General features: G+C 43.7%; 1 protein-coding gene across 2 annotated transcripts; it reads right to left on the reverse strand.

The window, feature by feature from the left end:
• Nucleotides 1-852: 852 nt before the first annotated feature.
• SMAD7 (SMAD family member 7) lies at nt 853-22,211 on the reverse strand. Of its 2 annotated transcripts, XM_044292641.1 has the most exons (4): nt 21,250-22,211; nt 19,004-19,057; nt 14,839-14,913; nt 853-1,533 (listed from the first exon to the last, which is right to left on the reverse strand). In XM_044292641.1, the coding sequence occupies exons 1-4, from the start codon at nt 21,725-21,727 to the stop codon at nt 995-997; spliced, it is 1,146 nt and encodes a 381-aa protein (XP_044148576.1). In that variant the 5' UTR covers nt 21,728-22,211; the 3' UTR covers nt 853-994. The 2 variants fall into 2 exon arrangements, with proteins under 2 accessions (XP_044148576.1, XP_044148578.1); XM_044292643.1 differs by lacking the exons at nt 19,004-19,057; nt 21,250-22,211 and adding an exon at nt 18,860-18,963.
• Between the last annotated feature and the right edge of the window lie 1,367 nt (nt 22,212-23,578).

The raw sequence follows: 23,578 nt of genomic DNA on the forward strand, positions 1-23,578 counted from the left end.
AGAAAAAGCAGCAGCTCTATCCTGCATCGGCTTATTTAAAACAACAAGCCTAATGCGCTGCCCAGAAAAATAAAAGTAAAGTGTTTGATGACGTCATCATGGGGGAAGGGCAGTTGGGGGAGGGGTTGTCGGTAGGTTGGCAGTTTTTTTTTATTTTATTTGGTCTTTATCAAATAAAGCATAGTCACTGCACTCCAGACTCAAGCACATATCGTACTCTTCGAACTGAACATCTGCAATCAGCAAGGTTCTACCGTTGAAAGATGGCCGTCCTTCATTGTGAAGGCCCCATTGGAGAATGCCAACTCAAACTCTTGGCAGCTCCTGCATGGATTATATAGTTAAGTGGCTCAATAAATTGGCCCAAAGAAAAAAAACTATGTCTTGGGCTGCCTTGCCTTTTGGAAGCCACCAAGAGCTTGAGTTATGAATTCCTAGAGCAAGTCAATGAGTCGGACCATCCAAAAAGTTGACCCGGGACAAAGTGGTTGATTCTCCAAGTGTCAAACATACATAAAGCATGCTCTACAAGCCCGATTGCTTATCACATATTACAGGCTGTTCGCCTTTCTGTACCCAGACGTCAGGAAGAAGAATAAAATGGCGGGATGGGGGTCGACTTTACATAAAAAAATAAATACTGATTTACTCCCATCCCTCGCATTCATCAAATATGTTGCTGTGAGAGAGGATTAGGATCTTATGAGGGATTTCCCATTCATCGCTCCCCCTTCCCCAGCTTTCTCTGCAATCATCATTCACACTTATAAGAATAATATTTAAGGAACCCCTCCCACCCCCCCAAAAAAAAAAAAAAAAAAAAAAAAAAATTGACATAAGCTATTTCTCAAGATAAAAACAAACGAACAAAAAAAAAAAAAAAAAAAAAAGTGAAAAAAACAAAAACAAACCATTTTGCACAAAGAAGCAAGCACTCGGAAGGAAATATTAGCAGCATGTAGTCATAGAGTCCTAAAGTCCACTCGTTTCCAAGTCATCGGTTATTAAATATCACCTCCAACCAGCAGGGGCAGCTGCTGATAAACTGTCTCGTGTAGCACTGTCCCCAGCCTTTCACAAAGCTTATCTGTACAGTAAATCCAGTCCACGGCTGTTGCATAAACTCGTGGTCATTAGGCCTTTGCAAACTGTAAGCCTTCTCATAGTCAAAAGCTTTGATGGAGAATCCGGGGAACACTTTATGGACCAGCAACGTCCTAGAGTCAGGGTTGTCCAGTGTGGCCGACTTGATGAAGATCGGATAACTGCTGCGATTATAAACCCAAACGCCATCCACTTCTTTGGTCAGCTGGATCCCATATCCAATCTTGCTGCGTACTTTTTGCACCAGCTGACTTTTGTTGTCCGAGTTTAGTTGCCCAATACAGAAGCCATTCCCTTGAGGTAGGTCATAAAAGATATCCAGGGAAGGTTCTTGGACAGAATATAATCGACCCACCCGTGTCTTTTCTTCCCAGTATGCAACCACGCACCAATGGGACGGGTCCCCAGACTCCTGGAGAAGTTGGGAATCTGTTGAGAAGAAAAGAGAAAACTGAACATTAGAACAAGAGCGCCATTTTTCTCAAAAATATTCTCATACGTATTGTGTTATTTTCAACAGTGACACCTACAGGCTTTAGAGTGATACTGCAAACAAGCCACAAAAATGCTTAGAATTTTTGTAAATCACATTTTTTTTTTTTTTTCAAATATCGTTAGAAAGGCAGGAAAATCAATGGGTTTATATAGTTCAGTTAGCAAAATTGTAAAAATAATAGGAATTTAAATATAAAGTAAATATTCAACCCTGGGGTTTTAAGTTTTTGCAATTCGCAACTCTCCCATTTTCTGGTATAAAAAGTTGAATTACCCTATCTTTGCATTCTTGGACCCTAGGCCTGTGAAATAAAGGGGTTTGTTCTGCTAAACATGTAACCCAGCTCATTAAAATTGTGGTTTGTGGTATTTAGGGTGGAGACCTGGAAATTGTGCACCGAAGCATTCATTGTAATTTTTATTTTTTTTTAACCAAGAAATACAACTACCACATATCATCTCTATTCACCACCAGCCAGACAAAAAACAAACAAACACGACTATAGCAAAAAGACAATGAATACAAAACAAAAAAGAACCCGCCCACCCCCACATGCAAACAAGTCATTTCTAGCATTCAAAAGGCTAAAAGAAAAAAAACACCCAGAAATTTACAACTAAAACTACAATTTTGCTCAAAATACACTAAAGGCAATTTTGCAAATTTCCTTCTTCTTTCCTTAAGCTCTTGGACAAGAGGGGAAGTGCTGTATAGGGGATGGAGGTTTACAAAAATTCCATATCAAATAAGTAGAAGGAATTCAGACAAGCTTAGGTGTGTGTACTCGGCTGCCTCTGGATCCCCCCCTTCATTGTGCCTCACAATACTTTCCTCAAATATCTCTATCGGATTGAAACCTGGCACCAAAAAAGGCAGCTAGCAAGGGAAAAGAGAAAAAAAAAAAAAAAAAAAAAAAAAGGAGGGAGGGTTGTAGGGAGGGGGTTAGGAAACCTATCAAATTACCTTTCACCAAACCTTTTTGAAACTACAGTGCTTTCTTACAGAAACTTGGAAAAAAGCATGTATAAGAAGCAAGACACAAATGGTCGAAACGCAATACAACAAAAACAAGCAGCACACATTGCAGGAAAACAAACACTGGAAGAAACAGTTCTGAAAAAAAAAGTTAAAAAGAAAAAAAAAAGTTCTGAAGTTTTTTATGAAAGGGCTAGAGGCACAGTAGGCAAAGAGGGGAACTAAATAACCTATTTAGTGCCTTAACTAAAAAGGCCAAACACACAAAAAAAAAAAAGTCATAACTGTAAAGTTCATAAAAACTAATAAAAGAAAGCCAGGAAAGATCTGTAAATGGAAGGGCTGTAGTCACCCTGTTGCGTGAAAGAAAATCCTTAAGACTGCATTTTTCCCCTTTCATCTCAAGGGCCCCTGCCAGTACACCCTGCAATTTTCAGACAGACGTCAGTAAAGAGAGGAGTTTTCAGATTATTGTAATTGCCTAGCCCATATAAATTGCAGGCTTGGTGAGTGTAACCTACTCTTCTGTTAACCTTTTCATGGCCTAAGCTCCAGACAGTTATTGGTGCCCCCTTTCTGGGACGGTGTGAATTACAAAAAATTAAAATTAAAAAAAAATGAAGGGAGGTAAGATACAAGTGGTGCCTCAGCTTCTGCAGCATTTCTCCAAAATGCTTACCGTTTCTTTTTTTTTTTTAAATTCTTCATTTCTTATTTATTTTTACATCCTTTCTCTACACCCCAACATGAAAGGAACCCTTCCAGGAAAGGAGGGGGGTGTAGTGGCGGTGGTGGTGGGGGGGGGGGGGGGGGGAGCGAGACGGGTCTGTGTGTGTTTGTGTATGCATTAGTGAATACCACATAACAAGCCGCTCATTGCCACATACAAAGGCTTATTTAATTGGCAGCGCGTAGAAAACGAGCTACCCTGGCTTGCGATGAACGGGCCGGTTGTAGGAACGGAGGGCGAAGTTTATGAATGAATTTTTACCAGCTTCTTCAATGACATCGACTTCCAAGGACATTTTTTTTTTTTTTTTTAACTTCAGGTAATTGCCAAACTTTTCAATGGTCCGAAGCCAAGGTACACTATAAATATGTCTACTCAGTTCCGTTTTGAGGGACAGCGGTGTTGACTTGATGTCTAGTCATTTAGACCTATGACAATGCCTTAACTGTGATTGGTCTCTGGAAAGGAAAAATGTCACTTCTTGTAGGCACATATGGTTACATTTTATGTCTGGTCTAGTATGGGTATTAATAACCGAAATAACCCAAGAAATGCTCAATAGCGCCCCCACCAATTCATGTAGAATTCTTAAATTTTTTTTATTTATTTTTTAAATCAACCTAATCTTCTAAGGGCACTTTTGGTGGAGACATTTCTGCAGCCGCTTTATTCATGTAGAAAGGGGATTGCGGAGACCCCGAAAGAACTCTGTGCCAGCAGTTTCTGCAACTAATATGCTGTGTGTGAATACAGCCCAAGTGCGATTGTCAAGACTCATTCCTTGTGAGCCCAAAGGCCTCCTTCCGACTAAAAAGAGTCAACCTGATGACCTAAACTGTCTCCAAGACAGACATGGAAAAAAAAAAAAAAAAAAAAAGTCTGCCCAACTCTGATGGAAACAAAGGAACTGGCTGATTATTTTTTTTGTCTCCCCATGTCCCAGAAGTCAGTCTCATCAGCCATGCAAATTATAGAGTGCTTTTTTTGTAGGTTGAAGTTGAGAGCCTCTTAACAGCAAAATGCCTTGAAGGAAGGGTGGGATCTATTAGGAAGCCAAAACCCATCCACATTGTATGTGTGTGAGATGCTAAGTGTGTTTAACTCTTTTAATGTCAGGACTGACCTACTCCTCCACCACCAAAGAACAATTCCCACTTTTTTGTGCAATTTTTATTTATTTTTTTCATTGGAGGCCCTTGCATTCATCAGGGTCAATTAACATTTGTAACAAATTCTATTACAGCAATATCCATCTTCCATCACGGCAACTTTCAACCCAATATTTTTTTTATTTTTTATTTAGCATGATCAATCCTACATGATCATGCCGACAGCTGCTCTTTAAGTATCTCCAAGACATGAGATGCTCCGGTCACCATCAGGCTCCAAATAACAAAAAGGGCCTCTCTTTGTACAACAGCCATTCCATTCAGAACCACTATACACAAAAAAAAGGTATGATGACTTATGCAAAACACTGCAAGTCCTATACAATAGATACAAACACAGATCAGGTACTGACTAAGGGGAAAAAAAACTAGCGAAACAAGACTTCGAATAGAATTCAAGAAATCCCCATGACCAAAAATGGCAAAAAAAAAAAAAAGAGTCAAAGAGCAAAACAACAAAAAAAAAATAAAACATAAAAAGGTAACAGTCAGTATATAAGTCTGCCATTGGGGAATCTGCTCATGTGACCAAGCTGTCATGCAAAAGACTATGCTACGCCATGATGGCTCCCAGACAAGGGCATTTAAAAAATATATATAAATTGTGCTGAAGAAAACACAAGTTTGGAGCTTTGCTGAATGGGAACACATACATCCTTTTTATTGTAAGGCTCAGTCTGTGGTCAAAATACTTTATACGGAAAGGAGACGCTGCCGTCCCTCAAACCTAAATAGTCAGGAAAATGTATATTATCAAGCGAATGCGGTTACTTGTTTGGAGACAATTTCAGCCTATAAAAACAACCTCAAAGTACAAATTGTCTGCAGAGGAAAAGAAAAAAAATATATAATAACCTCAGACTCGAGTCAGGAAACTCTTAACATGAGATGGAGACATCATTTATTAAGTCTGGGGGAGAAAAAAAAATTAAGAATAAAAAAAATAAAATGTGCTAAAAAAAATGTTCTAAATTATAGTATAAAAGTTTAGCCCTGTTCAACTCCAAGGGAATGAACGGGCAGCCTTGATCATAGGGGAACCGAATGACGGGGTGCAAAATTGATATCGACGGCCTGATCGATACAATCGCTTAGCCGACAATTGCTGCAAACCTATCCAGCCAACCAATTAGAAGTTTCTAAAAAAAAATGTTTACATTTATTTTTTTTCTCTGAGTTTCTTTGTAACAACGTCCAACTTCGGATCCCCGTCATTGCTGAAAGATGAATGGTGTCTGCATGTGACAAATTCCTTACGTCTAACTTGCCCCCCCCTCCCGTAGGTTTAAAAATATGTTCAACTTTTTTCCTTCCTCTGCGCTTTGAGCAATCCTAGATTGCAGGAGATGACATTTTTGCAGCATTTATTGCATTCCACTGCTGAATCTGATAAAGGAGGAAAAGGCTTTGGGGGGGGGGGGGGAAGAGATAAAACCTCTTTCTTTCTCTCCTTCCCCATTCTCTTTTCATCCATTGCATTGCAATACCAGACCGACTACTTCACTGGGAGGGAGGGGGGGGGGGGGGGGGGGGGGGGGGGCCTTACCACCAGCCAGGTTGGAGACAGTGTGCAGACTTAAAAAGTTAATCATTACTTATGTCTGCCTTCATAATCTAATCAGGTCCCCTCCAGCACATGCTGAACTCACAACCACACGCACAACCATGGCAGCTAGGACAGAATGTTGGGAGACCAAACAATAGAATGTAAATGTATAGAAAGTAAAATTCGATAATTATTTTTAGAATGTTTAGTTTTTATTTATTTAATTATTTTAAAAAAAGGTCAACTTTTTTTTTTTGGGGGGGGGGGGGGGGACTAATTCTGAAACAGTATGAACTCTTTATGTTCAAGATTACAGGAAGAAGGGAGGGTATATAATCTTAATATCCAGGAGACGGGACAGCCAGATCAGGATCACTCGGTAGAAGCCAGACAAATGTCTAACGACCACAGACGTCAGTGGCGAGGTTAAAATGTAACCAGCTCTCTGGTTTAATGCTCTCCTGCACCCTCCTGTCTACTACATTAATATAACTCAGACAGGTTTTATTAACAGTGACTGCCAGCTGTGATGAGACTTTTTTTATTTTTTTATTATACCGCTGGTTTCTTCAGGTTACTTGCTGTCTCAGCAGAGTTTATAATCCTGTCTACCTACTACAGGTACATGATAAAGTCCAGCACACGTATGAACAAATGGAAACTGGCCTCTATGCTACTTGGTACCACCATCATAACCGAATGGGTCAGTGGGCCTATCTAATATAAAAATATATATATAAATAAATAAATAAATAAATGGTCTTAAGATGGCAAAAAAAAAATAAAAAATGCACATAAAAAAAAAAAAAAAAAAAATGGCAGACCAGGGGTATTGGCTTCCCCCCCACTGTAACAATATAATATACACGTTCGCAGACAGAGCCGCAGGGCCTAGACCCCATTGTGACACAGAAACAAACCCAGGCCTCATAATCTCCTCGCTGTAAGGTTACTAGGTTATGGAGGCCTATTCTTTGTCCAGCACGTGTTGAACGCTATTATCTCATCAATACTCTATCAGGGCGACCCAGGCCTCTGCTGGAGGGGAGCGCACTTGTGTGCCAGACAAGAAAAGACCCCGTAATGGCTGCAAATAGTAAGGATGGTGCTTTTGTTCAGTAATGAATAACCGTCCTGCAGCGAGGAGGGATTTGGAGAAGAACATTAGATCCATCAACTATTTGAAAAAAAAAAAAAAAGGAATTGGGCAGCCATTTTCGAGGCTGGATCTATATAAATACTGTAACTAAATGACATCTGTATGGAAGGCAGCACCATATGCTTAAAGGGTCACCTCCATGGTGACATTAGAGGACCTTTAATCTACCGGACATGTCTGTTTTAGCAACTACTTGCATTCCCCATGCATAAAAAAAATGGAGCATCTATTCTTATAACTACACCGTGGTATTCCTTTAAAATTCCTTCTAGAAGTTTATGAATGAAATGATAGCAGTTTGCAATGAAGGTCCAGCTGGGTGTTACCAGCTATGGAAGCGTCCTTGCACAGTGTGACACTATCCAATCAGTGCTGCTGGTGACTGGTGACAGACATCCCCAACTGGTAACATTCATCAGGACCCACAGCTAGTAATTCATTCAGAACTCCTAGAAGGAATAATATAGGAATGGCCCATCAAAGAAAGAAGATTTGTTAAAACATAGGGAATGCAAGTAGTTGCTAAAACCTCTTTAAGCAGATTCTGTAGCTGTGGCCATAGGATTATAGTTGTGGGTAAAGGCCTAGGACAAAAATGTCAAGTTTACAACAAGGCATTTGCAGCAAGACTAAAAAGAACAATTTACAAAAATATGGTTCTGCCTTAACACTTCAAGCTGTTTGCAGAGGGAGTTGAAGAGGGTGAAGGCAACAGAAACCTTACAAAAAAAATAAAAAAATCTCTAATTTTTATATGTTAAACCCAAGATAATGACGCAGGGTGGGGACCCGTGTGAGACTGCAGCAGCCAAAACCAAAATTAGCTCACAGCCAACAACCTTCCTGGCCTCAAACTTTTGAGGAAGGGGAAAGAAAAAAGGAAGAATTCAGTAAATGGCGAAAAAAATAAATTACAAAAAAAAAAAAAAAAGTAATAATAAATAAGAGTAGGGGCAGAGTTAATCTAAAGGGTTTGAAGAAACCATAAAAAAATGCCAAACAATTTTATAATAACTTTTACTAAGTGAATAAAAGCCCTTTTAAACTCCCTTTCTTAAGAACCGTTTTTGGCAGGGTTCTCGCACGAGGAATGATGCAGCTTCCTCCCCTCTCTTAATATTTCCTGTTAACCAGTAAGGTGAAAACTATTGCCGGGCCATGAAATGAGTCACTATATTTTAGAGTTATCCTGGAACCACGAATAAAGAGCTACAACCAAAATCGCTAAAAATTCATTTATAGGCATAACGCACCCAAGAGGCAGAAAATTGCGAATTTGTTCACACCTCCATTGTAAGGTGGACCATGGGAATACAATTCCTAGAACGTCACGGTAGGACCAAATCCACAGCTCCACTCGAGCCGCAGTCCACATGAGCATTTTTGCGCGCGCCCCCCCCCCCCCCCCGCCCACTGGGCCCTAAAAATAGGACCTCTTGATGTGAAGAAGTCATCTTAAAGTTTTATTTGTGTGTCACGACTAAATTGAGGCTGCGGATAAGAAGCCCAAATCTTTGGAGCTGAAAATAAACTGCAAGGAAGCTGCTCGGTGACAGTAGGCAGTCAGCCAGACTGCTGTGTGGGTTATTTAATCCTGCTTAAGAAAGATGGTTGTGTTGGCAGTGACCTCGGCGTGGCCTGTTACAGTACTCTCCTAGACAGCTCATTCTCGGGTCATCAAGAGACGGCACCAGTAGGAATTCAACGTTCATTTTCTAAACTGTGCAGTCATGTAGCCGATAATGCAGGCGGTAGACTGATAGCATGAAGTACATTAGCAGCGAAGGCGCTGAGCGCTGGAGTGATCTGCCCAGACAGCTATGGCTCCATGCATTCCTGTCGTGTTAAGAATGACAACAAGGGCTGCAGGACTGTACCCGAGGGGCTACAAACCATAAAACTGATTAAAACATAAACAAAAAATTCCAAAAGCAAAAAAAAAAAAAAAGGAAAAGCAAAAAATATAAAATATAAATGAAAGCTTATAAATGACCGCAGCGAATTTAAACAGCCCCCTCAGTCTTGCAAAGCCCACCCTAGCTGCCGGGAGCAGTCTCTGCCAGGAAAGAGGCCGACACTAGAAGGCCAAAAGCTATACAAGGCCCTTGCCAAGACCCCGTTTCCCTCCTCTTTTTGCTGGCCTGGCCTCTTGCAGGGACGGTCAGATGGTGTGTGTACTTTACAGCAGTACACCCAGTCTGGCAGGCGGCCTAGTCTCATCCAAAGCCTTTACTCTGTCGTCTTACTGTTAACCCCTGACGATAACCCTCACTTTGTAGGGGCCCAATCCATTTTTTCTTTCTCTCTCTCCACTCACGCAGTTCACATAATCCTCTAGTAACATATTTTTCTCCTGCCAAAGAAATTACAAGGAGAAGCTCATATTTCCAGTCTCTCCCTTTTCCGTAATAAAAAAAAATAAAAAATAAAATTAAAAAAAACACAGCAGCCAAAAATTCTACAATCGGTACCGAAACGGAATATTGATCTGGACTACCCGTGAATTTTAAAGCGTGGCTGTGATAAATGGAAGCCGACATTTTGAAGCCTCTGCCAAGCCTACTAGGCCTCAATCAACTCCTGTCTTGTTGCCACTAGCAACCAGAGCTCAGCTTTCATTTCTTAAACAGCCCTGGAAAAATGAAAGCTGCGTTCTGATTGGTTGCTATACACTACAAGGCCGAGTTTCCTCTTTGTTTTGATAAGAGGCCTGCTTCTTTCTTGGAAAGCTGGCCAAAAACCAATATGGTCTCCAATACAGTAGCACTTAACCCATGGCTATGGGCACATCTGTTCTAAAAATGAAGCAAAATTGCTGTGTTTTTTTTTTTTTTGAGGGGGGGGGGGGGGGTGTATATCCGAGAAAGCCGAGTGGCCCTATGGTATAGCAGATTCCATTGAGACACCCTTAAACACACATAAGTCAATACAGAGTTTGACCTCAGCTTCAAGTAGGCCCCAGTGCAGACATGATGGGGGAAAAAAAAAAAAAAAGGCTTTTTTTAGTTTATTATTAACAAGAATATGTGTCGAAGTCAATGACACGTCTAAAGACTCAGTGAATGAACTGCTCCTCCGCGACGTGAAGAGTTACCAGAAGGATCAAAGGCACAGACAAACATTCCTGGCTTGTTTGCTATGTCATAATGAAGCTTTAGGCACACAGACGCCAGGACTCCCTCGCTGTTAGGACTGCAGATTGTCTTCAGCTATATTCACACACGGTAGATTTGCGGCAGAGATTTCTGCAACTGAAACACTGCTCCATTCATCTGAATGGGGATAGTAGCAAAATCTGAGCGTGTGCATCTACCCTTATAGAGCATAGTGTGATAATTGCAGTCGCCATGAACAAAGTGACAAACTCTAAACCTAAAACCCAATGACACACTCAGCTCTGCCGTTTGGACTTTGAAAGTCTAACAGTACCGAAATGACTGAGCTTCATAAAACTAAGCTCTCCAGTGTATTTAAAGGGAGTGGGCGGCAGAAGCCTAACAATTACCAGTATACGCCCTGATTTTATACTGGCTGGCCCACCCGCGCAATGTTTTTTTGGCAGTGGACATACATTGTGCAACTCCAAAACGTAGCCACCAGGGCACTTCTGGCGCCCCCTGCAAAGTTATGTCTGGTGGGGGGGGGGGTCCTGTTGCACCAGTAAGCTCCACCCCTTTGGCCCGCCAAGTCCCACTCTCTGCTTAGCAGTACAGCCTGGGCACTTCTGCTACTGCTCGCCAGAGCTCCCAGGCCCTTGGGCAACTTATCGTCTGCTCCTGAAGTTTTTTTTTCTCTAACTGCTTGTGACCAGCAGGGGCCATCTTGGCCTCTGTGGCCCCAAGCAGTTGCTTGGTTTGTGTGGTGGTAAATTCCACCACCGCTACGCCAAATAGTCACGCAAGTCAAAATAAAGAAAGATGCCACATGTTCTTGGGCAAATGGTGCAATCATATGGGCGAGGGGTGGATTATAACTGTACACCACTTCGAGGTATTCCACTTTTGTCTACTTCATGATACCAGGCCTGGTATTATATAGGGACAGTATAGCATTACTAATTGAGCACTGTTATTTCCTCACTGTATGACACTATTGTGTAGGTAGTATTGTATGGCGGTATTATTTATGTACTATACAAATTTGTCAGCGATATGGCAGTATTAAACCTAAAAAGGCACACATGAACTCTTTTTACCAGGCACAATAAAAAACAAAACAAAAAAAACACAATTTGCCAATTAGTTGTTATATGATTTTAGTTTTTGTTTTTTTATGGATGAGGTTATTGAAAGGCGAGATGATAGTCGAAGAAAGTTTGTCTTCTGTTCCTATAGGGAATAGTCTGTGCCGCTTACGATAAGAGAGACAAACCACAGGAAGGGTCATTAAGTAAAGATTGCCCACGAAAGTCGTTTCTGTGCCAAGACGAGATTCTTTTAAGAAAAAGAAAAAAAAAAAGAAAAGCAAGGAGGAGGAGGAGTGCGTTTTATATACAACATGAAAGGGCAGCACAAGTGAATTAAAGGTCACCTCTGTGCTTTGCAGGAGGAACCAGCTCTTTTGTGAGAGGCCCGCCAGGGATTAGGTTTTTAGCATTTACATTTTTTCTAGCTTTGCCAAAGGAATCAAATCTCTGGCTCCAGTCTCCCAAGTCCCGACCTTCATCCCACCCCCCTGAACTGTGCCCCATTCATTAAGCCAAGCTAACTGCAGCGAGGCCCAAGGCAAAAGCAGGAAGGGGGATCTGCTTTAACAGAGAGCAAGTCTCATTGGTTGTATTCTGAGAGCCAGAAATGTTCTGTACTTAGAGACTATTGCACAACAAAGAGAGGAAGGGGCATTCTCCGGATCCCACCTAGGACAACACTTTAGGGATGCAATCACACTTTGGTGCATGCACAGATTTTGAAACCAAATCAAAGAGTGGATAATAAAGGGAGGAAAATTATATAGGAAAGTTTCTACTTCACTCTTTTTTTGTGGAGTTTTGGCTTCAAAGGCGGTATGCGTGAAAGTGGCCCAAATCACCCCGAAGGGCCAGTCAGAGCAATAGCCATCCTTTTTTTTTTCTATGATAACCCAGCATGTGCTAAAAACCCCATTCATGCCAGATTAAAAGAATCTTTCTCAAACTAGAGAATACCGATTATGGTCCAAAATGATGTTAAAATTGCTGGAAAGTAGTAGGGCAATCGCCAAGTTAAAAGAAATGATTACAATCGCTTACTGGCAACTACTGCACGTAAACAGGCCTTAACCAAGCAGCCCCATACAATGACGGGGGAACGGAGCAGCTGAGGTCACCCAGGTTATTGTGACAATGCTCCATTCTTACACAATTAGACTACCTTGCACTTGTGAAAATTGACACATTGTAGCCACAATGTAACAAGTCACATCAAGACAACACATAAAAAAAGAGAAAACAGCTTTGCAATTCCCCCTCCCCTTTCCCTGTAGTCTCTCTCTTGCAGAATTCTCCTTCTCTTGGGGTTCAACATTAAAGCAGAAGGCATGCACGCAGAATAGGACTGCTTGTAAATCAGAGCTAATGCAAAACAAATGGCGTTTCATGTGGTGGTGCTGGGCTTTTTCATGGCTTGCTGTAGTCAAGCTCTTTCCTTCCATGAATCAACACTTATCAGAACCTCATTACAAGAGCAAGCTTAAGTTACATACCAACTTTTTCAACTCTTTTTTTTTTTTTTTTTTTAGGGGAAGGGGGGGGGGGGGGGGAGGCACATTATACACAATTAAGAGTATGTTAAGAGACACAGAATACAAAACACACCAAGCCAGGAGGATCCATGCCATTTAAATAAAATCGTTACAAAGCTTTCCTAGACTGCAACAGAAGTGTGCCCCCGGGGGACTGGAAATGCAAAAAGTCTTTTTCATCTGCCTCAAGATGCTATGGAATACTTAGATCAACCACAACTTTAGTAGAAGAATAAAAGTTTAAACAAAAATAAATAAATAAAAACTTTGCCCAAGACCTTAACTGACCAAGTCAATGAGTTACACAACAGCACAGTTAGTCACCAATTCAGCAGCTTTGTAAGAGTTTCTCAAGCTACACCCATAAAATCCATCCACGGCTTTAAATTCCTCCTTAAACCCTTAGTTGGCTTCGGAGCCTCCCCACACACACCAACCACAGAAGAGGGAAAAATACAAAAAAAAACTTTAAAAAAAAAAAAAGGGGGGGAGAAGAGTAAGAAGAACCACCATGAAATGAGTGGTTGAAATCTTCAGCTTACACCAGAGCCCCCACCTCCTCTTAAGGGGGTCTTCACAGAGACACAGTTCTCTTCTCCACCCTTGACCTTCCCCAGCAGACCAGACTGTGCAGATCCCATCAGTGATAAGAGAACCTTCTACTGAAAGCCAGGACTGAGTTTATTTAATGTGGAGATGAAAGACGCCCAGCACAGCTCTACAGTCATCTGATAAAGAACTCCGAGAGCAGGAGGGTTTTTGTTTTTTTAACCTTTATCTCAGGGCTGTACTATAATTTAAAAGGGGTTCTCCGCTATGGACAATCGCCATTTGTCAAGAGAGTTCCTTGAAAATAACGGATCACAAAGTATCCTTCTGCTAGGACCCCCCAAAGATCAGCTGTAATCTGTGAGAAAGTGTTCAATTTCCCTGCAGCCCCACCAATAGGAGGAATTATGTACTACGCAGTGTCCATTGACGTCAATGGGTTGCTTGTGTAATGTAGGACAGGACAGGTCCTCCAGAGATAAACCAAGGGATGAGGACCTCCTCCATTAACTCAGAATTCCCTAATGGCGTATATGAAAATGGGTTTTCTGCACTGGACAACCCCTTTAATGCATTTCCATATTTATACCCAATGGGTAATGATAATCCAGGGGTGAAATATTCATTGACAATTTAACAAAAAAAACTCCCACATGGGGCAATGCACTTGCTATTATATGTGAGCAACAAAAAACAAAAAAAAACATTTGGGCCATCTGAAGCAACGCAGAACAGGTAAGACATGCACCTGATGCAACACAGCGGGCTGTAACCTGGGATACTACAACTCCCAGCATACCTTAAAAGCCACGGGTAATATACAGCTAGCCAACCATGAAAGAAGCAAATACCCATAATGCAAAGCAGCCTGATTACTCCCATATAAACCCAACTAGAAGTCTTTTTTCCCCTCCTCCTTTATGGTATTAACAAGGGTTTATACTTGATATGACATCTGGAACTAAAAATATATAGACTGCCGGGGCCTCTTGGCAAAATTTTTAATGAAGACTTGAGAAGAATTTACTGGCTATTTCTGTTTTTGATTTTTTTTTTTCTTTTTATTCTATACATGAGGGTCTGTTCACATAACAGCCCAATTAAGAACAGCCTGGTCCAGCTTTAATGACCTTCGTTTCTAGAGCGGAATGGTATGTTTGCCTAGTAAACGTGCGAGCCTATCGTTACTGTACCCACAAAATCTCATTTAGTGCGCGCAGCGAGGGGGCCCCTGCTTCCACACAGACCTAGGGCCATAAAACATAAATATTCAGACCTGAAAATTATTCCCTGCACCAACCAGAAAACGTTCCAAATAGAATGTATTTTTGGACAGAGCAACAATGTATCATACAGAACATCAATGTATCTATGATAAGACAGATCTCTCACCTGAAAGCCCCTCAGGGGCCAGGTAATTAGTTCCCCCTGTCTCAGTGGAGGAAGGCACACAGTCTGTAGGATCCGCTGAAAAAGAAAGAAAAGCGACTTGTTAAAATCCACGTTTTCAGATCAGATCGACAAATGAAATAAAAGCAGCTTGCAACCCTATTGTGGCACTACAAAACCCAGCATGCCCACACACTGAGACCCTGTAGTTCTACATTGAGCCTCATAGGTGCGTACGTTATAGTCTAGTGGCTGCTGTGGAACTACTAACCCCAGCATCAGCACATAGTGAGGCTTGTGGTACCATAATAACTGCTAGACCCACTAGGAACTACAAAATGAATAAACCAAAAGGCATTGAAAAGCAGCAAAAAGAAAAACTAGCAGAAACAGTAAAACTCTATGTGAATAGTAAGAGAAGAATTTCTGTTTTCTTAAAACATGAAACAGAGCAGCATTTAATGAATCCAAGCAGAGAGGCAAAATATAAAGCAGATGTGGATCTCCCCAGCAATGTCTTCTCCACATTAATGAGACCTGATCCTGTGCTGAAGAAAAGACCAGCAGCCCTGGAATGGGGGGGCAAAGAGGATGTATTGGGAAAGGACAGATGCATAGAGGTCTAGAAGTTTCTGAATGGATGGATAGAAGGACACAGGCTAAAGGATGGATGGATAGAAGGAAGGACACAGGCTAAAGGATGGATGGATGGATGGATGGATAGAAGGAGTAGACACAGGCTAAAGGATGGATGGATGGATAGAAGGAGTAGGGACACAGGCTAAAGGATGGATGGATGGATGGATAGAAGGACAGCAGGAGTAGACACAGGCTAGGATGGGTGGATGGATGGATAGAAGGAGTAGGACACAGGCTAAAGGATGGATGGATGGATAGAAGGAGTAGGACACAGGCTAAAGGATGGATGGATGGATGGATAGAAGGAGTAGGACACAGGCTAAAGGATGGATGGATGGATAGATAGAAGGACACAGGCTAAAGGATGGATGGATAGAAGGATGAATGGATGAATTGATGGATAGAAGGTTAGATGGATAGATACATTGGATTAGAAGCTCCTATGGTCATATGGCATCATGTCAGCCATAACTGATGAATACTTTGGACGCAGTTGCTGGACACACCGAGACCAGTAGGTGCCAGTATGGTAAGAGAAAAGGCCACACAAGTCCACTAAAAGTTTAATTGAGGAGAATCAGAAGCCATAACAGGAATATACAGTTTACCAGGATGCACTTCATCAAACTTCAAACAATGGAGGAGACAGGAAGTGCAGTCACTTATGAAATTGTCAATCGTTACTTTCTCAGCGACTTAAGTTTTTTTTGTTTTTTTTACGTAATGCCCTAAGGAAATCTTTTTTTTTTGCTTTCCACTCCTTCATTACCAGTGAAACTCCTGCGAGTGAATGTGTACAGTGCGGGAGGATTATTAAATGGCACGATTGTGTGCGGTGCCAACATCCAGCCCCGTGGCACACTGTAGCCATATAGAAGGCGCACCGTACTGAACTCCCACACAAAACGCCGCCCCAGGTTATGCGATTACAGGAACTTGGCCAGGTAACAGCACAAGGGAACGAAGGGACGTTCTCAGGAAGCTTCAAAACTTGTATACTTTCACGTGGATGCCAGGGCCTTGATCTTGAAGCCTCCATCTCTTCCACAGACCCACAGCAGCCATCTTTACAATTCCAAAATAGGCTGCATTCAATTTCCAGTCAAATGTAATATATAGAGGCTATAGTGGTTTACGATATGACGCCCTAGGGTCCTTTCACGTCCCCACTTTGGTGTGAAGATTAATGGTCTGCCAATGCTACTTGATAGCATCCTTCCCTGTGGTGGCATCTTTTGCCCACCAAGAATGAGAATCCATGTTTCCAGTCTTCATGGATACAATTTGGTCTGGCCCAGATGCTTTAGCCGGTGCATGCCGATAAGCATAGGGATTATTGATCCCACTGCAAGTTGAAAGCAAATCTGGTGATGGGGAGGAATTCCCACAGATACATTGACATATACAGAATCCAGGCCCTGAGGATTCACACCACTATGTCCAGTATAAATCATCCAGATGACATACAGACAGTTATTGCTGCACCCAGTCCTGGCAGCCAATCTGACATAATAACTGTATTGTACCACCCCTCCACCACTAGGGGCGCCAAGAGATATTTGTATTCACAAATGAGCATTTTGGGACTGAGCCGTCACTTTGCAATGTGCATGCTGAGAGTTGTAGTTTCACAACAGCTGGATTACACGGCTCATGTAGCTTAGAAAGGCCTGAAAGTCTGCGCCGACTACATACAAAGCAGCACAAGTTCTGTTCCAGGGACAAGTCATTGCCCAGGGCTCCAGACTCATCACTGGTTGACCTCTGTGTCCATGGTGGTAGATCAATGTCTCTAATGTGGTTTTATCATGAAACCGGCTGAGCCTTCACTTTCTTCTTGTTAAACCGGGGATGATTTCAGATTGTTCCATTACAAAATGATGTTCCTGCTTCTCACCTAGTAACCCCAGATAAACAGAGGGAACACACGGCTCCGCGTGGCCAAAAAACCAACAACTTGGAATTAGCAGCAAAGTGAGGATCCCGTCCTAATATATCCTCCACTGCAAATACAGTAAAGTTACAGATGGAATGTAAGGCCCTATGGGCCTGCGGTGGTCAGGACATGCTGGGAGTTGTAGTTAGGACCATCGGTATAAGCATTTGATTCCTTTAAACTGCTCGCTCACATCTGATCTGTGCAACCAATTCTTTGACTGGTATCTTGTAGGCAGCTACACAGCAAGGAAAGAACCAACTGGGTGTCAACACTGGCAGCAGGCTAGACCAAAAAATTCCAACCAAATCCTGCTGAATGAAAGGTAGATCCGTTTACGGAAAAACAGCTCTGAAAAAAAAAAAAACAGTACAACCTTCTAGCACCTTTAGGGCACCAAATGGTCACCCAGAATACATCGCAACTATAGACAGATGCACATACATGCTGCTCACTGCGTGTAACATGACAATCATGAAAAGAACCCCTGACCAAATCAATACCCAGAGCTCAGTGCGTTCGCACCTTGTCGCCAACTCCATATCTACAAGCATCCCACAATGTCAGTTTTATTTATCTAGTACAAGGTGAGCAGGATGCCAGCCAGGTTCACACAGGCGACTCAACAGCGCCGGTGCCAGATGAAAATGGGCTTTTGCCCTGGCGGGCAGCCCATTTATTAAAAGCAACAGGCCTGCCAGAGACTCATTTAACAAGTTCAGTACTGACAAGATGCCATTGCCATCCTATCCAAAGTCTATAAGGTGGGATAGACAATGACAGTGCCTAGACAATCGGTACCAACATGTAAAATCCAACACAAAATAAAATAAAAATAATCAGATATAAAAATAGATAAGTTAAGAAAATAATAAAAAGTTCTACATTAAAAAAATCAACATGTAAAATCCAACACAAAATAAAATAAAAATAATCAGATATAAAAATAGATAAGTTAAGAAAATAATAAAAAGTTCTACATTAAAAAAATATATAAAAAAATCTAATATATGTTGTACATTAAATGAGGTACATTTTCCCAGGAAAAAAAAAAAAAAAAAAAAAAAAGATTTTCAGGGGAAAAAAAAAAAAAAATAATTATGAAAGAGGCATAAAAAAAAAAATATATATATATATATATATATATATATATATATATATATATATATATATATATATATATAATATATATTTTTTTTTTTTAAAACATAATTAAAAAAATACATAAAAATATATAAAATATTCAAATCGAAAAATACAAATGAAAATAGATTAAACAGCACATAAAAGTGAAATACATATTGTATATTAAATGCTTTGAAACAATAAATGTATATAAAATAAATCATATACTAACATACAAAAAGAATAGGTAAAAAAAATATAAAAGACATAAAAAGCAAATAAAAGTAAGCTCAGTTCAGTGGTACAAAAGTTTTCCCAACTTACACATTAAGTGCATCCTACCCATAATGATAACAGGACTTGTAGCTGCTGCCTGGACATAGCCTGGAAACTGTCAGTGAGCAGAAGTGACACAAGTCTGAATGAAACGCACAAGAAAGAACTTGAAGTAGAAGCAGAGGTACTCACCACAAGGCTTGAGAATCTCCATTGGGTATCTGGAGTAGGGAGGTGGGGGGGACTCTGCAAAAAGCATAAAAAAAAAGTATTGAGAAAATAAAGAAGGAGCCATGAGAAGGAAAAGACTGAGAAGAGATAGAGACTTGTGATAAGAGGGACATTGTGTTTGTGTAAGCTCTGGGGGTTGGAGCTGGGGCAGCAGGCGGTGATTGCCTTGATTCTAGGAGTCTGATAAACAAGAGACCGCCTGGCGCCAGGCTCAGTGCTATCTGCTCCTCTGGCTGTCTGATCAGGGATCTCTAGTACAACTCTGCAGCCAGCAATGCCTGATAATCCCCAGCTAGTAACACAGAGGGGAGAGAGACATTCTCCATGCCTGGTCCTGCTCTAACCCTCCCCTCACCCCCAGGATGCACTTAGGGGGGGGGGGGGGATATTTCTCTTATTTTTTTGTTTTTTACAGATTTGCAATGCCCTCAATGCCAGGACTCTCTCTCGCTCTCTGCCTTCAGCTTTGTATTTACATTCACCTTGATACAATGTTGCCAGTTCATTAACACAACAAAATCAACAACAGAGTAACAACTGGATTTCCTGCACAATAAGCCTAATAAAGCCTTTAACCCTCCGCGTGCCGGGCTCTGGGTCTACAGTGGGCACACACCTGCAGAAGGTATAATGAGATAAGGGTTGGCATCGTAGTGTACAAGGCAGAAATCAGGGTGCACTGGGAGTTTACCTCCACATTCCTGGATGTCTAGGAAGCTTTACACACTGCACCAAGCAATAAATACCTCAGGCTCATAAAACCTGGAAGCCAGCGAGTGGGAGTTAGAGAGTTAACACTTGCCTGTAAAGCAGCATTGCATTGTGTTATCAGAGCTCAGACTCAGTGACTCCAGGGGGGAGTGAGTAAACTCTGCACCCGACATCTGGGGAAGTGCTCACAGGTCTGGCCAACTTCCTATATTGACAGTGCCATCACTGGACACCATTAGCCAGAAACTTAGATGCCCCCCAGGAAACTGGAGTCCACCAGTCATAAACCTGGAGTCCACCAGCAAGCCAGATACCCCCAGAAACCTGGAGTCCACCAGCAAGCCAGATACCCCCAGAAGCCTGGAGTCCACCAGCAAGCTAGATACCCCCAGAAACCTAGAGTCCACCAGCAAGCCAGATACCCCCAGAAACCTGGAGTCCACCAGCAAGCCAGATACCCCCAGAAACCTGGAGTCCACCAGCAAGCCAGATACCCCCAGAAACCTGGAGTCCACCAGCAAGCCAGATACCCCCAGAAACCTGGAGTCCACCAGCAAGCCAGATACCCCCAGGAGCCAGATAAAAAAAAACAGTAACCCAGAGTGTAACCAGCAACTTCACATCTACATGCACAGATAGCCAAGCCTGCCCCAGACATGAATAGTGTTACAGTCATACATCCTTATAAGTGACACTAATGTAAAATCCACCATCATCCTCAAGAAGAGTGAAGACAGAGGAGACTTCTAATAAAGCCTTATAATGTACAGGAATGACAGACATGACAAAATATCATATTGCATTGTAAGATCAGAGCAAGAGACTTCTAGTGAGGGGCGCAGAGTGAGTATACTATGGGGGCATGTGATGACAGCCAGGGTGCTGAGGGGGCACCTAGACACACTGTGGTTCAAAGGTACAATATAAGAGGACATGAGGGTTGGGGTACAGTATAGGAAAGTAGCAATAGTTGGGGTGTCAGGTATATAAAGTAATGCAGCCCTCAGGTACACACTATATGACATAAGAAGGTGACAGTCTATAGTTAAAATAGTACATGATCTGATGGCTGAGGGGTGCAGAGTATATAAGTGGGGGTGCAGACCACACACAGTGGGGGTGCAGACTACACACACAGTGGGGGTGCAGACTACACACACAGTGGGGGTGCAGACTACACACACAGTGGGGGTGCAGACTACACACACAGTGGGGGTGCAGACTACACACACAGTGGGGGTGCAGACTACACACACAGTGGGGGTGCAGACTACACACACAGTGGGGGTGCAGACTACACACACAGTGGGGGTGCAGACTACACACACAGTGGGGGTGCAGACTACACACACAGTGGGGGTGCAGACTACACACACAGTGGGGGTGCAGACTACACACACAGTGGGGGTGCAGACTATACACACAGTGGGGGTGCAGACTATACACACAGTGGGGTGCAGACTATACACACAGTGGGGTGCAGCTCAGATGTGTACCTAGCTCGCAGAGCCTGCTGAGGTGATGCGGGTTACAGCACACCAGCTCCGGGTTGTTCTTGCCATAGGACTCGCAGCAGCTGAGCCTCTTGACCTCGGCCGAGTGCCTGAGATCCGGCCACCTGAAGAGCTTGCAGAGCAGCAGGGGCAGGGAGAAGAGCTGCTGTCCCAGCCTGGAGTCCAGCTTGGCAGAGGGCAGCAGGAGGCAGGGGCTGCGGGTTCCCCCCTTGGACTCCACCGCCTGCAGCAGTCCCTCCAGCTGCCTCTCCTTCAGCCTCTTAAGCAGAGAGTGGGTGAGCGCCTTCAGTTCAGCCTCAGACCCCCCCAGCTGCGCCTTGGACACCTTGCCGGTCTTGCCCATGCAGCAGCCCCCGGCCCCATGCGCCCTGCTCTCCCCGTCTCCTTCCCCCGTCTCCCCGGGAGTAGCTCGACTCCTCCAGAGTCGCCGGACGAGCACCGATCTTTTGGTCCTGAACATGCGGGACGAGAGCAAGGCTTCCCGGCTAAAAAACGTGCATGACGCCCGCAAATCATGAAGGATCCTGGACCCGAGGCCGGAGGACAGAGACAAGCAGCAGCAGCCCGGGGGGGACTGGGGGTCCGAGCAGTAGCCAAGGCGATCTGGAACATACGCCAGTCTTAGAGGGGGGTAGAGATCCTGCAAAGCGGAGGGAGATCCTTCACAGGGGGCACACACACCATAGGTGCCCGCGGAGGTGCCCCAGCATGCCCGATTACTAGTGTCAGCCCAAGGCTCAATCAGGGGCCCCACGCTGTAGATCCAGGGATACAATGTAACGAGTGCTGGAGCTGGCGCTGCGGTATATCCGGGGGGCAGACGCCACAAGCTCAGCTCCTGCTGTAATCCACAAGAATCCTTGATCCGGCTGCTCAGGAGGACAGCGGGGAAAAAATGCAGCAGAGTCTTGTGTCCTCCTCCTCAGGCTGCGGGGCAGGCCGGGCTGTGTGATGGAAATGTGGGGAGGGCGGGAGGGGACGGCTGGGGGAGGGCGGAGGAGAGGGAGGAGGTCCCATCAGACACATCCTGCTGCTGCTGTCAATGGCAGAGACCCTCTCACCTGTTCACCGGGGTCGCACTGCCTGTAGATGGCACAGGTCTAGGTATACCAAACCTGCATGTGCCAGCCTCACAAAACCCATTGACAATACGTATGGAGGTCTCTTTCCCATGCCAGTGTCTGAGGCAGTTTCCTGGTCTGTGCCAGGAGCAGATGCCCAGTACTGGTTGGTTCTCCAGGTCTGGTAGGGATGTGTGTGATCTCTTTTTTATTACTTTTGCACTTTTATTTTACTTATGTCATGGCCTCTCTGTCTCTTTTCTTGGGGGTCACCTCTGCCAGCTCCTTCTGGACTCATTACCCTCTCTTCTATCCTGGCTGACTTTTCACTTCTCCCTCAGCAGTTGCCCCGTATTCCTGAGCTGTCTCTCTGTATTTGGGGTTGTTTATACCCTATAAACGTTTCTGAGATGTCTCTCTGTCACTGGGAGTACCTGCAGCACTCCCTACACTCTTGGGCTGTCTCTTTGCCCTCTCATCTATCCTGGTATATTTCCTTCCACCTCTCTTGCTCATGGACTGTCTATTTCTGAACTTGTCCTCTGTGTGAGGATGTCTCTGAACCCACTTCTCTTAATCTGTGTGTCTCTGTGCTTGGAGCTGTTTCTGCCCCACCTCTTTCATGAGTTGTCTCTGCCCTCTCCTCTCTCCTGAGTTGTGAACTCTCTGGGTCTGTCTATAATAATTCTGTCTCTCTGTATCTGGGACTTTCTCAGCCTCCTCCTCTTTCCTGGACTGTCTCTACTCTCTCCTGAGCTCTCTGTGTCTGGAGCTGTCTCTGATCTCTCTTGAGCTGTCTCTGCCCCCTCCTCTCTCATAGGCTTTCTCTGCTCTCTCATCAGCTGTCTCTCTGGGACTGTCTCTGCTCTCTCCTGAGCTGTCTCTCCGGGGCTGTCTCTGCCCCATCCCTCTCTGCTCTCTCCAGAGCTGTCTCTCCTCTCTCCTGAGCTGTCTCTGCTTCCTCCCTCTCTCCCGGGCTGTCTCCGCCCCCTCCCTCCCTGTCTCTCTCAGGCTGTCTCTGCCCCCTTCCTCTCTCCGAGGCTGTCTCTCCTGGGCTGTCTCTGCCCCCTCCCTGGCTGTCTCTCTTGGGCTGTCTCTGCCCCCTCCCTCTCTCCTGGGCTGTCTCTGCCCCCTCCCTCCCTGGCTGTCTCTCACGGGCTGTCTCTGCCCCCTCCCTCCCTGGCTGTCTCTCCCGGGCTGTCTCTGCCCCCTCCCTGGCTGTCTCTCCTGGGCTGTCTCTACCCCCTCCC

This window comes from Bufo gargarizans, chromosome 1, assembly GCF_014858855.1.
Source record: "Bufo gargarizans isolate SCDJY-AF-19 chromosome 1, ASM1485885v1, whole genome shotgun sequence".
Classification (NCBI taxonomy): Eukaryota; Metazoa; Chordata; class Amphibia; order Anura; family Bufonidae; genus Bufo; species Bufo gargarizans.

Excerpts from the sequence above, each read along its gene's own strand:
- SMAD7 (XM_044292641.1), bottom strand. The coding sequence starts at position 21,727 with ATGTTCAGGACCAAAAGATCGGTGCTCGTCCGGCGACTCTGGAGGAGT. Across the intron at positions 14,914-19,003 it reads GGAGATTCTCAAGCCTTGTG|CGGATCCTACAGACTGTGTG; the intron begins GTGAGTACCTCT and ends TTTCTTTTTCAG. Across the intron at positions 1,534-14,838 it reads GGCCCCTGAGGGGCTTTCAG|ATTCCCAACTTCTCCAGGAG; the intron begins GTGAGAGATCTG and ends TCTTCTCAACAG.